Source organism: Pagrus major, chromosome 16 (assembly GCF_040436345.1).
Source record: "Pagrus major chromosome 16, Pma_NU_1.0".
Taxonomy (NCBI): Eukaryota; Metazoa; Chordata; class Actinopteri; order Spariformes; family Sparidae; genus Pagrus; species Pagrus major.
The window spans coordinates 10,690,824-10,703,750 of NC_133230.1; the positions used below are offsets into that span (position 1 = coordinate 10,690,824).

Here is a 12,927-nt window from a genome sequence, read left to right on the forward strand (position 1 = left end):
GGGCGTGGCTACCTTGTGATTGGCGAGTCGCTACCAAGGCATGTCGCCGCCAGATCCAATCAGTATATCCTCCACAGTCCCACAGTCTCGTCCAAATTTTGTCACTTCTGGCTCTATAAAACCAGGATGGCGATGACCGTAATGCCAATCCCGAGGCTCATAATGACAGTCCACTCCCAAATAACTTCAAAAAGATAGCATCCAAACTCCCCACAGCTCAAGTAAAGTATGAATTACTGGTTGTTCTCCAGACATTTTTGGATAAATACCAACTGATAAATTTTAACAGCACCAGAGTGTTAGCTCTGATGCTTGACCCAGCAAAACGCCGACAAGTGTGGATGACTTTGCGAGCGGGGCGGCCGTATGAAGTGTAAGAAGTGAAACTTTGCTCGTCTCGTCTCTCTGAGCCATTCAGCTCGGTCTCCGCGGGTCTCTTTTGGAGTCGGGCTCTGAGGAAATGAATCATTTCTGATGTGATATCTCATGCTCTCTGCTCCCCTTCCTTTCACTCATTCAATGTTCGACTTCTCTCTCCTCGTATCTCTTTTTTGGCCATTTTCAAATTTCCTCTTCTCTGTGCCCTCCTTTCATTCTTCTCGCCTCTCTCTGGTTTCCTCTTCCTTCTCTCCTCCAGTCTCCCCCTGCAGCTCCATCGCCTTCAGTCTGTCTCTCTCTGCTTTAGTCATTCCTTTAGTCGCTTTACTTTTTGAAACCTCCTTCCTGAGTTTCTTTGTGTTACTCTCTTATTCTGTTGCATTTATCCGTCACCGTACATTTCTCTCCCATCTTCATCTTCCTCTCTTTCTCGGGCTCCTTTCACACTTCTTCCTGACTTCTTTCAGTATTTAGCTCTCTTAGTCTTTTGACGACCACGGTTTCTTCCTCCACCATCCTCTCTTCCTCTGTCTCTGCTTTTATTATTTTTTTCCCCAGAAGACTTTTCATTGACCACTGTGAATAACCCCGAGGTTTGTGTGATTCATAGCTATGGTGAGAGCGTCTGGTGTGTGTGTGTTGTGTGTGTTTTTGTATTTAAGCTTCTTTATGAATAGTGGGAGTTGTGTGTTGATGTGTTTAATTAGGGGAAATTAATCCGTCTGTTTGTGCATGAGGGAAGAAAAAAAAAGAGAAGCAGAGGAATGTGATGGGAGGAGAAGCAAATAACAGAGACAGAGATGAACTCCCGGTTCAACGCTGCTGTTCTTGTTGATTCAAGCTGTGGAAAAAGCTCGTCTGACAGGCAGCAATCTGCATTTACGTGTTTTGCATGTGTGTGCATGTTTGTCGTGTGTGTGTGTGTGTGCGTCTGTCTTACAGTAGGGATGGATAACTGGTTTGACAGCCCATTGTGTCCCTCAGGGCAGAGGCTGTGGTTCAATGACTGAGTCGGTCTCATGTGCACTTACAGTACAACAAGATGCTCTGATTTATGCACACATGCGCTCAGATGTACAGTAATCACACACACACACACACTGGACGTTAAGCACACATATGCTTTTTTTACGCACTGAATTCATTCCGGCACACGAGGGCGGACACGTGGAGGCACGCACGCCGTAAATCCCAAACAACCCAACAAACCCCCGGCAGCACACACACACACACTTTGGTCTCTTTGTTAGTGTAACTGTGTTTTACAGGCTAAACCCCAGCCTGCCCATTCACCTCCATGCTGTGGCATGTAACATATTGTCCTAATCAATCCCTTACACACTAAGAGGCTTTCTTTCTGGAACCACCCGGGGGTTGCTGGTGGTTAGCGAGTGCTTATCCCCTTTTCTTGTGTGGAGAGTTAGAGGCCGGCTCCCCGCAAGAATTTTATCTTTGCAGCCGCAGAGGCTGGCGGGAGAGGGCAGGGAGCGAGGGGAGGTGGGGGGGAGAAAAAGACCTTGGTAGGATTTGATCCAGGGTCAGCGGGGGGTTCATGGCAGGGGTTTGGATCACTGCATGAGAGCAGTTAAAGGAGAAGAGCAGGAGCAGGGAGAGGAGAAAAAAATGAGAGCAGAGCATCATTATACGCCGAGACTACTAAAGTGAGCATCGAGAGATTTGGTGACTGGGCTCTTTGTCGCTAACTGACTTGATCCAAGGCTCGAACAATCACAGACTCTAAAAATGTCACTCGAAGCCTCGTGCGATTTTATATGGAAGCTGCCAAACACATTGCGGCACTGCTGCACTCGGACTAGATTGCAATAACGGAGGATTACAAGTTCTCAGTTTTGCTCCCTCTGTTCTGTTCTCTTTTTTGTTTTTCTTACTTGTTCTGTTTGAGTCATTTTCTCTCTTTCTCCGTCTCATGATTACAAGGATTACAAGTTCATTAAAGTTCATTAGTTTCAAGAAATGTAATACAGCAAATGCAGCGCTGTAATTGCTGCCTCTATATAGATAACTTCCTAATAAGGCACAACTGCAGCGACTCGTCTCGCTGGTTGGGAGCTGCTAATGCAAATAAAAAGAGCCACCGCGAAGAGACAAGGACAGTCCACGTCAGCTGCTGATGTGCTTTTAATGAACACATACTTCGCAGGGTGGTACACAACAAGATGAGGCTCCCATGCACTTTACCACCAAACGGTATCCAGGTGTGCTTTTGTAATCCTGTTGTTTAGCTGAATTTGTCCTGCTCAGAGTTTCCCGCAGCTCTCAAATGCAAACTAGTCGTAGCTCCAGTTGAAAGCCTCAAATGCATTTTCTGCTACATCAGTTTTATTTGTCAAATCCATCTGAAATTCAGAGGAAGCCGAGCTCTCCTGTGGAGTGTGTTTGAAGGCAGAGACCTGACAGAATTGGTAGCAACACTGATTCCTTTTTGGGTAAAAAAAAAACAGGGTATCACAACCGCACTGTGACATTTTTCTTTATAGAAATCGCGAAAAGAGAAAGTTCAAAAGCACCTTGCAACACATGATTTGGACCTGTGCTGCACACAGCAGATCACAGAATAAGAGAGTCAAGAAAAGTCGTTCCACTTGTCCAATTTAAACTCTGTATTCTGAAACAGCCTGCAGGTCAGCGGGTGCTGCTCGGCTTTAACCATCCTCCTTTAATCTCTGTTTAAATTGGAACGGAGGGGGCAGCTCTCCTGGCTTGTTGTCAGTGAACCTGCGCTGGCCCGGCCCGACCGGCTCAGGCCTCTCTCTCATTCATGCTCAGGCGAAGAGTAACAGGTGTCTACAACTGAATTTAAAACCGATTAGAGAGGCGGTGCCTGAGCTGCCGTGGTACTCCTGAAGGCTCGCCCCCTAGCGATGCCTCCTGGTAGACAAGCTTTTACTGTAATGAGGAGGAGGCCTAGCGAAGGAAGTTGGCTAAGGCTCTGCCTGAGGCTTGTTATCAAAGGCTCATGATTCAGTTTTTTTTCTTTCTCTTGAATGAACTCATCTCTTTTCCCCGTCATTGTCTTTCCCCCTCTGTTTCCTTCATTTGTGTCGACAACCTTGTTTTTTAATGGCCTTGAAGACATTAAGAGGGTCGATCTTCCCTTCTGACAGAAACAAAATGAGTGGGAGGGAACGACATTGATCACAGCCGTTTCATTTGAATAACAGAATCATAACGAGATACTTCTGATGCTTCATTGTTCTCTGTGTCTCTTTCTCTCATTCTTCTCCCCATTAGTCGCCGTTTGTTCAAGTTTCTCATTTAGTTTCAACACAAACAAACATGTTGAATTATTCAGACGATATTGGCTCAGCGGATGATGCATAATCTCCCTCTTTGCCTCCTTCTCGCCTTCCTCCAGGTATCCAGGCTCAGAAAGTGCGAGTTGAGGAGGAGCTGGAGGCGTATCCCACGAAGTCTGTCGATCTCCGCTGCCAATTCATCGATGGAGGAGGACGGACCAAACTCACACAGGTAGGAAAGACTGAACACAACGATGGTGAAGCTCAAAATGTCAAAGCAATTGACATGGTAGTTATGCCTAATGAAGTGATTTCATTGGAAGGGATGGACTGTGAGAAGACGACTGGTGTGCTCGGAGGTCGAAGAGCTCGATCTCTCCCACATGACATTTTTCTTGTGTAGGCGAAAAACAAACTAAACTGCCTTATTCATGTTTGTGTGTATTTTAGAAACAGAAAACAAGTCATTAAGTGCATTTTTTCTGCCTGATTTTGAAGTTTTTACGCTTGGCTGAGCTGAAAGTTGGTGTATCGATTCAAGCTAAATGTGACAAAGTGAAATGGGAACAAAGTCAACAAATACATCAAGATGTACAGCATGTTGCTAAAACATCCGCAGAAAATATATTAGTCTTCCACAGCCAGACTGTGTCAGCGCTGGAGAAAGGTCTGGCTGCAGCAGGTCTCATTCTGGTGCCGGAGAAACAAACTCTGGCTTGTTTGTAATGTCTTTAAACTAGTCACAGTCATCTCGGGCGGAGCGAAGCGGAAGCTAACAGCTGCCTGCTTGGAGGGGAGGGACAAAATATCGATATGGCAATATATTTTATCGCTCCCTCTTGCAGTACAATTACTGATTCACTGGCGCCAACTATCAATATTTTTCTACATTCTTCAGCCAGACAGATCTCCTGATGTATCGGTAGATGATCGTCTTGATAATGTATCATTATCGATTCAAGTATTGGCATCTTTCTACTGCACAGACATCCAGTTTGAATGAAATATCGTCTTTCCAGCAGTAGTTAATCTACATATAAGTGTTATGCTTTTCAGGAGAGGTAGGTCAGGGGAGAGCTTAGCTTAGTTTAGCTTAGCTTAGCTTAGCTTAGCGGGATGACCACTGAAGGCCACGTCATGAGATGAGCAGGCGGAAACAAGATTTTGAAGCAATTATCAATATCAGTGTTATAGATGTGCATCCAGTCTGAGTTTAGCTTAGCCTAGCGCAGAGCAGTGGCAGCGCCCTCCGACAACACTCAGCTGTCTAACGTCGACTCACTGCTCATTTCCAGTTCACACGATCTTACCTGATGGTGAGCCGAGGGCACACAACACAAAAATACAAACTTTTGATTATTCTGAAGTCAATTTATTTTATCAGACCCCAGATGTGAACTTATCTGACACGCTGAACTTCCCTGATGCATCACACACCATGTAGGCTAAAGCAAAGTGCTATGAGTTGTTTGCTAGTTCAATCTGATCCTGGTCCGATGTGTCCTCCTCCGAGTCGTGTGTGGAATCAATAGGCAATTTGTTCAAATATGAAAACTGGTATTGCAGACGGGATAAATTGCCCTCCATCATACTTTCTCTCCAATTTACGGCTAACGAGGGAGTTTCAGCCACTAATTTGTGCCGATGTCTGGGTCACAATCCGTCTTCGTCTTCGCAACCTTCAACCCTGTCTGCTTTCTCGCTCCCTTTCCTCCAGATGTCATATATTTAATAGATGTTTGCTAAATGCGTATTGATGGACTTTATTCCCTCTCCTTCCTGGTCTACCACTTTAGCCAGCAGTTTGTATTTAACACTGTCACTTTGAAAACTGAGGAGAAGAGAAAAATCAATTTGCAATAACATCACAGGAGTCTCCCTTGCGGTAGAGTCTCATAAAACCATAGCAGATATCAATAACTTTCACAGATCAGGAATCTGAAGAAGGGAACCCTGTAAGAGGACTCTCAGATACATCTGGAGAGTGTGAAAGGCCGTTAATTCAATCTTGCAATAAATTCTCGGCTCCTTAATCAGACAGCTTTAATTGAGTTTAACATTTTGCCACTAAAAGTGAAATTATTACAGGTGTCGATGGAGATAGAACAGCGCAGATATCAGTCCTTGTTCAGAGTGATGTCAGAAATTATGGTAACATGATTTTTTAAATTTCATTTGGCAGCAATTTATTAACAGCCTGTTTATTAAAGGTGAGGAGAAAGAGAACGGATCATACTCGTGTTCTGACAGCAGCAGAAAGTTAGTGAATGCAGTTTGGTGACTGACTGTAGCCACAGTTAACACAGTCAGCATCTGGACCTGCAGCGATTTAGCAAGAAAGTCAGGTGATGTTTCGTAGTCCACCAAACGTTTCTGGAGCTTCACAGCAAACCAGCGTCGCAGCATTCTCCTAAACAACTGAAGTAACTGGGGACTTCTTTTAAACAGAAGTAACAACTTTAAAGTAAACATAAAATTGCTCTGTACAGCTCATTCAGCGTAATCCAAGTCTGCTGAAGCCCCGAGATCCCAAATTGATTTGAAGAGACAATATTTGCACCCTCGACGCACAGTGGAGCTTGTGCACCCACTCCACGGGGTGCACGCTAACGTTGTTAGCTTATCAGCTAAAGCGACAATTTTGGGTTTAAAAAAAAGTATTAAAAATATTTTCTGATTTAAAGCAAGTTCCCATCTACCTCAGTTGTTTAGGAGAATGCTGTGATGCTGCTTTGCTGTGAAGCTTCAGAAATGTTTTGTGGACTACAAAACTGAACTAATATTTGTAAAGTAAAGACTTTTATATTCCCTATGTTTGGGTTTGTGTGTAAACTTTTTAACGAGATAAGAGTATTTTGGGGCTTAGCAACAGACATACTTAACGAATGGACTATTTAGCCTACTACCAAACTGAGTGAGGTTGTTAAAGGTCCAGTTGAATAGGTCTGCTTTAGATGATCATTCGTGATATCTCAGCTTACTAGACATTTTCCTTACTTACTAACAATAACTGTTGGTTCAACTGTGTCTCACCAGGTGTCTTGGATATGGGAACCCATCGATGGTCAGAGGGACAACATCGCTGTATTCCACCCAATCTACGGACAGAGTTTCCCCAACTTGTCCTTCAAGGACCGAGTTGTCTTCCTCCAAAACAGTCTGGAGAACCCGTCCATTAGGATTTCTAACCTAAGGATGTCCGACGCCGGGCGCTACACCTGCGAGTACGCCACCTACCCTTCTGGAAACGAACAAGGGACGACCACCCTCATCATGCTTGGTGAGTAGAGAGGTTATGTGTCTGTGTGGCTGAGAGCTTCTGTAAAGGGTTCGAGCACCGAAAGGTCAACAGTGTTTCAACTTCTCTTTAAAAGAGGACCATGCTTCAAACCAGCTTTCCGTCAGTCTTGACAAGCATCTTAAAAGAGCTTCCCATCGGACCCAAAGAGTAAGAAGGGGCAAGGAAGACGGGTGAGAAAGATCTAGATCCAGATGTGGCACTGCATGTCAAGCATCAGCCTTTATAGTGTAGAGACACTCTGTGTATGTGTTGCTGTGGTGTGAGCAGTGTAGCCAATTGTTAAGCCACAACCACAGGACAAGAGGAAGAATTTTATGGTGGGACTTTTTGAGTAAAGGTTATATGAGTTGCTGAAGGAAAAGTGGACATCCATGTGAGACCAGTTTGACTTGGAGCGGCGCCCTCTAGTGGTTGTTTGGCTTAACATCAGTGCCAATGTGAAGGACGCGTGGAAGTGTGTGGGAAGTGACAGTTATATCGTTTGAATATCTATTTTCGTATGTTAATATAATATCTCACCCAGGTTTCTATTCATGAATTATTTAAAGCTAGAACAGCATCAAAATATGATGTCTGCCATCAGCTGTTTATGGTTTTGGATGACCTGCATTTAGTGAAAGGATTTACTATATATATATATTCAAAAATGGGATTAGGGTGACTTACTATATGTCTCATATAATAACTGGAGGAGATGTGGATGTCTCTGAGAGCTGCTGTGTTTAGTGGGAGAGTGATCCCTGAGCATCCCTTCTGCTGTTGACCTTGTTATCCTGCTTACACAACATTGTCTTGTACATTATATTATCCTGATGAGTGGTTCAGCATGAACATAGTTTAATAGACGCTCTTCAGACATTGACCTTTACCACAGGAACTTGTCATTTTGTTGTTGTCTACTTCCACAAGCGCAACAACAAGCCGACCACTTGTGTGACCTTCGTGACACATTTGAATTTCAGTTTAATTAGAGATGAGTCTGTTTTGGCCAAAGGACTGGATTAATTACTTTTTGAGGACCCTTACTGTGATAATAAGATGAAGGTGATTAACATAATCTCACTGTGGACTGTTCCTGTGCATATAAATATACCTGGTGACGCAACAGCTTATCTTAATGTTGATTGAGTTTCTGTGTAAACTTGGTGGCAGTGGGGGATGTTTCTCTTCATTTTGTCTGGAGGAGGCCTGAACAGCGTCAGTCTTTAATAGAAAATCTGCTTTTATGAAATCAAATGTAATATAAAATGCAGTTAGCATGTGTTACAACACTGTAGACACCTGATAGCTTCTATTCTCTGCACAGCCTTTAAACTCTGGAGTAGAAATGGTCCACAAATGGTATTTTTTTGCTTATTGTGACCTCATTTCTCGGATTATCTTCATTTGCTTTATATCCCTAAAATCAGTACAACCTAAGCTAAAAGGTCAATAAACCACAATAAACGATAAAAGTAAAGTAATTATGTCACGGATGCAAAAAACTGACACAATGTCATCAAATTTTATTAAATAAAAACACAGAACCAAATAACCAATTAATCCAAACGATTTCTAAATGTAGAAATATGAACAAAATATTTCTTAACACACTTTAACTTATTTGAATGATATTTATATTTTATTTTTTGTGATATGCTTTTATGTGCAGAATACAAACGCATTCTGTTTCATCTGCCATAGAAACATTTTATTCTCTGCACAGACTCTGATCTCTGCAGTAGAAACAGTCCTCCAGTATTTGGTATTTTAACTTATTGTGATGTTATTTTTCAGAATATCTTCAAATACTCAAAACTTCTGACTCTGACTATTTCTCTCACAAACATACGCCTGCTTCTCTGCTCCCCTCCCACTGCTGACCGGCTCCGCCACATGTTGGCGCGATGTTTTGCACCGTAACATCATGACGTCATCTCGGGGTGGGCGGCATGCCGGGGTGGGCGGTTAACAGTCCGGGGAAATTGTATGAATGCTAAGCCTTGTTTAAAGCTGATTAAATAACCACAGCAGTAGGTTGGATGTGGGGAACTGTTTGTGAAGTTTCTGCTCAGCTGGCTCTGTTTTTAACAGGTCTGTGTGTTTTATTACTGCTGTATGTAAATGTACCTGATAGACAAGACCAGTGACATACTACTGTATGAGATACCTCCTCGTCTTGTCTAACTCTGAGGTGAATTTTATTTAAAAGCTTTCATTTTTTGTATTACCGTGATATGATACCGTCTCGGCCAAACACACACAAAAAAATTACGTTCTATAAATTTTTTGTTCGTATCGCCCGACCCTGACGTCATCACGAACATGCAAAGTCATGAAGTGGGAGATAGACGCCTAGGCTTTCTGCTGCAAAAATATTGAACGTGCTCGCTATTCTGGTTGTTTTAAACAGGATCATGCAAACAACGATCTCCCGTGGGCCAGTTGAGGTCAGTTTTCACAGGGTTAATCCTCAGATATCAGCAGGCTGGTCCACTGCGGGAACATAGTAAAAACACCCCAGAGTGTAAAATATGGAGAACTCCTTAAAGTGACTTCACTGTCTTGATTTTTGAAAGTGAGTGGATGTTTAGTTGCTGTTAGCAGCTGACGCATCCTGTTTGTAATCGGAGACAGCTGGTGTTATTCATCCGCCCACATGTCCTCCCGGTCGCGCTCCGGTTACAAAAGGAATCAGATGCCTGGTGTCTTCGTCTCGCAGTTAACCGCACTGAGGAGACCTCGTGCTTGAATTTGAATTACAATCATTCCCTTACTATGCTCGCAGTATATGGCCCATAGCATCGGCGCTCGTACGATAACGAGCTCATACATTAAGAGCTACTATCATAGTGGAAGGCTCAAGGGACGAACGCGGATTATACATTTTGAACTGAAACATTTGCATTTACTGAAGTCGTATCCTGTTCGGTTTAATGCAATCTGTCTGATGCCTTCTCCCTTTTAATTTTTTTCATTGTCAGGATGAAATACGAGAGATGTTTGAGCCTTTTTTTTTTTTTTATCGTTTTCTTGCAATAAATTGGGTGCAAGTTCATAACATTTTATTGATTTGGTCCCGGTGCAATTAGAGGAAGAATCAAAAGAATTGGATTTCTGACAGAACTGAAAACATGCTTACACACATCCAGACACTGTGTAGTTATTGTGCGACTGCCTCAGATGTGGGTCTGGGGATTCCTTTACCTGCTAGACTCTCATGTAAGTCACTGACGAGACACTCTTCAATAAGGTTAATTACTGAACTCCAGTCGTTACAAGGGGTCAAAACACCAGCGGCACTTGTAGGATAAAGAACAGAGAATAAAGCTCGTCAGGTTCATGGACGATCCTGATGGAGGCTGAAAAAGCTGAAAAGCGTCGGTCTGACAATGAAGTTGTTCTTTATACTGCAAGTGTTTTGGAGTTCTGACTTCTTCAGACTTTTTCCCTTCTCTGTGCACCTTGCAAGTGGGTGAAGTCGTGCCAGAAATCCCAGCACTGCTACCCTAGTTGTTGCAGCCAGTACGGTTCGTTAAAAGAAGTGTTTTACGATTCCTTTTGTGTTCCCCCAGCTGGGCCAGTAGCATTTTCCCCAGTAGTTTTTTTTTTATAAGTAAACCTTCGCACAACAATACGAAATCCACCCTGGAAGCTTCTCTCACAGAGAGCGGAGCACACAGGAGATGCAGAACTTGGCTGTATTGTTGAGAAAACACGGAGAGATATTCTGGCGGGCTTGCAGTTGGATGTGGGCTAAGCCTCCTAAACTGCTTCTGCTGGCACCGAACAGGAGCAGACTGGGAAATACCTGCTGGAAAGCTCACCGACTCGCCTTTTGTCTGGAGATGCATGTGGTGCCAAGCTCTCTGGGATTGATTCTGGAGAACTAAGTGTCTCAAAGTCACTGGAAGGCAGTCATATGTCTACCTTATTGGATATGGAATCCATATGAGCCAATCACATTAGACCTTATCGAATCCACAACTGCTGGCAGCCAATCATATTACAACTTATTGGATATAGAACCACCGGCACCCCAATGATATCACAACTTATTTAAGTATGAATACATAATGCCGACAGCCAATTGTATTATAACTTATTGGATACAGCTCCACCACCAGCCAATCTTATTACCACTTATTGGGGTGTGAATAAAGAATCACTCACTTGGCAGTGAATGATATCATATAGTCTTGGATGGGGACCATACAAAATGAATGGTAGCCAATTATACTTTATCTTACCGGGCATAGTGTAGCCAGCAGGACAGGAATACAATTGCAGGTGGGGGAGAGAGTGGAGGAGATCAGTGGCCTGTTAGAAGTGTTGTTAAGGCCTGCGAGTGAAAAATTGTGCTCATTGTTTTGAATTTGAAAAGAGAGACGGTGAGAGTCCAGAGGTTTAAGAGGAGAGGACTGCAGAGTGGAGGGTCACTGGCTGGAGTCCACGGATCAACAGAGGGGATAAGTGGCGGAGTGAAGTGAAGCTCCTCAAAACGTTCCTTTTTTTATTTTTTTTGTCGGGGAAAGTTAACTTTCCTGAAGCCCGATGAGAAAGGCAACAGGCGGGCAATAAAATGAGGAACAGCCATGTAGCCACTAAATTGAAACTCAGCTTAGCCACAAGCTATAATCTGATTGCATATTATATTCTAGTCTTTTTTTTTTTTTTCAAGCACACATTATGCTTTGTCTGGAAAAATGACAATATTGTAGTTACTGACTGATTAAAAAAAAAAAAGTAAGAGGGCTGAGCAAAACACTGTCATCATATGCCAATCCTTTTTAACACACGCTCAACTGAAAACAGTACAAAGACAAAATATTTAATGTTTTCCCTCATAAACTTCATTAATTATTGTAAATACATGCTTTTTTACTAGAGTCTCTACCTCGTAACTCCTTCCTTTAAACATATTAACTCCAGAACTGTTCTGCTTTCTGGCAGTTTATGGCAACATATTGTGAATCGTATCGTATCGTATCGGTTAGTAACTCTGTGATTCCCACACTTATCTTTACTATGCTGTTCGTTTTGATTAAAAATTTATGCAAGAGGAAATGACCTCATGTTGTAAATTGCAGCTTGCCTTGGTGAAATGCCGTCTTGGTTCGCCAGTTAGACGAGGAGATTTTAACTTGAAGTTACATCAAGTGTTTTTTTCACCTTTATCCATCTCGATAGCCTTGTTAGCAAACTTTGCCATTTCCTATCCATGACCTAATGAATGATTAAATGAAATACTGCCATTTATACTCTTTCAATTTGAATTTGGAATTAAGGATTAACAGGTTTTATTGTGATTTAAATCAGCTAATGAGACTTTTTCTGCCTCTGGGGCAGCTCTGCGTCTGAGAAATAAGTGTTATTCCAGCAGCATCGATTCCAGCTACAGAACGCAGGAATAAATGCTCTCTTCGTCCTCGGCATCTACCGTCCAGACGTTCCTATTAAAACATTATGACCCTGATAGCTCCAGTGGGCAGACAGCAGTAAGATGCCGTTGCACTGGGCAGTTCCCAGGTGAGAAAATGTGTAAAAGTGAGAGACGGGGTCTCGCTCTCAAGAAATTATCTGTGCAAAGCAAACAATCCCTGGAAGAATATAGGTTAAACAGCAAGACAAAATAATCCCTTTTGGACTACTAGAGCAGCGTTCTGTGCACTTCAGGTTGCAGCCCTGATGACAAATCAAGGCCGGTGTTTGTTTAGTATAGTTTTTTTGTGTTTTTCCGAAACCATCCTCATTAAGCTGAAACATCATGACTTCCAGCGTTGGTAAGGAGACAGGAAAAGATAACAAAACAAGTATAGAGCCATTCTACGCACTGAAAATGTGTCACTCAGCAGATACAGCAAAACTTTAATAACAAACGTTGCTGTGTACTGACAACCTCAAGAACTGGAACATGATCCACTATTCTGTGTGTTGCTGAGCTGTCGATAACAGACAGAGGTAAGAGAAAAATAAAAAAGACGGACGCCTTTGAGCTTTTATCTGCCCTCA

The 12,927-nt window shown here is 42.8% G+C and overlaps 1 protein-coding gene across 2 annotated transcripts in view; it reads left to right on the forward strand.

The window, feature by feature from the left end:
- pvrl2l (PVR cell adhesion molecule related 2 like) overlaps positions 1-12,927 on the forward strand; it is a 313,868-nt gene that overhangs the window by 130,888 nt on the left and 170,053 nt on the right. For both annotated transcript variants that reach the window (XM_073483881.1, XM_073483880.1), the window contains exons 2-3: positions 3,755-3,867; positions 6,672-6,915. In XM_073483881.1, the coding sequence (XP_073339982.1) occupies positions 3,755-3,867; positions 6,672-6,915 (357 nt within the window). The remainder of the gene's footprint in view (positions 1-3,754; positions 3,868-6,671; positions 6,916-12,927) is intronic.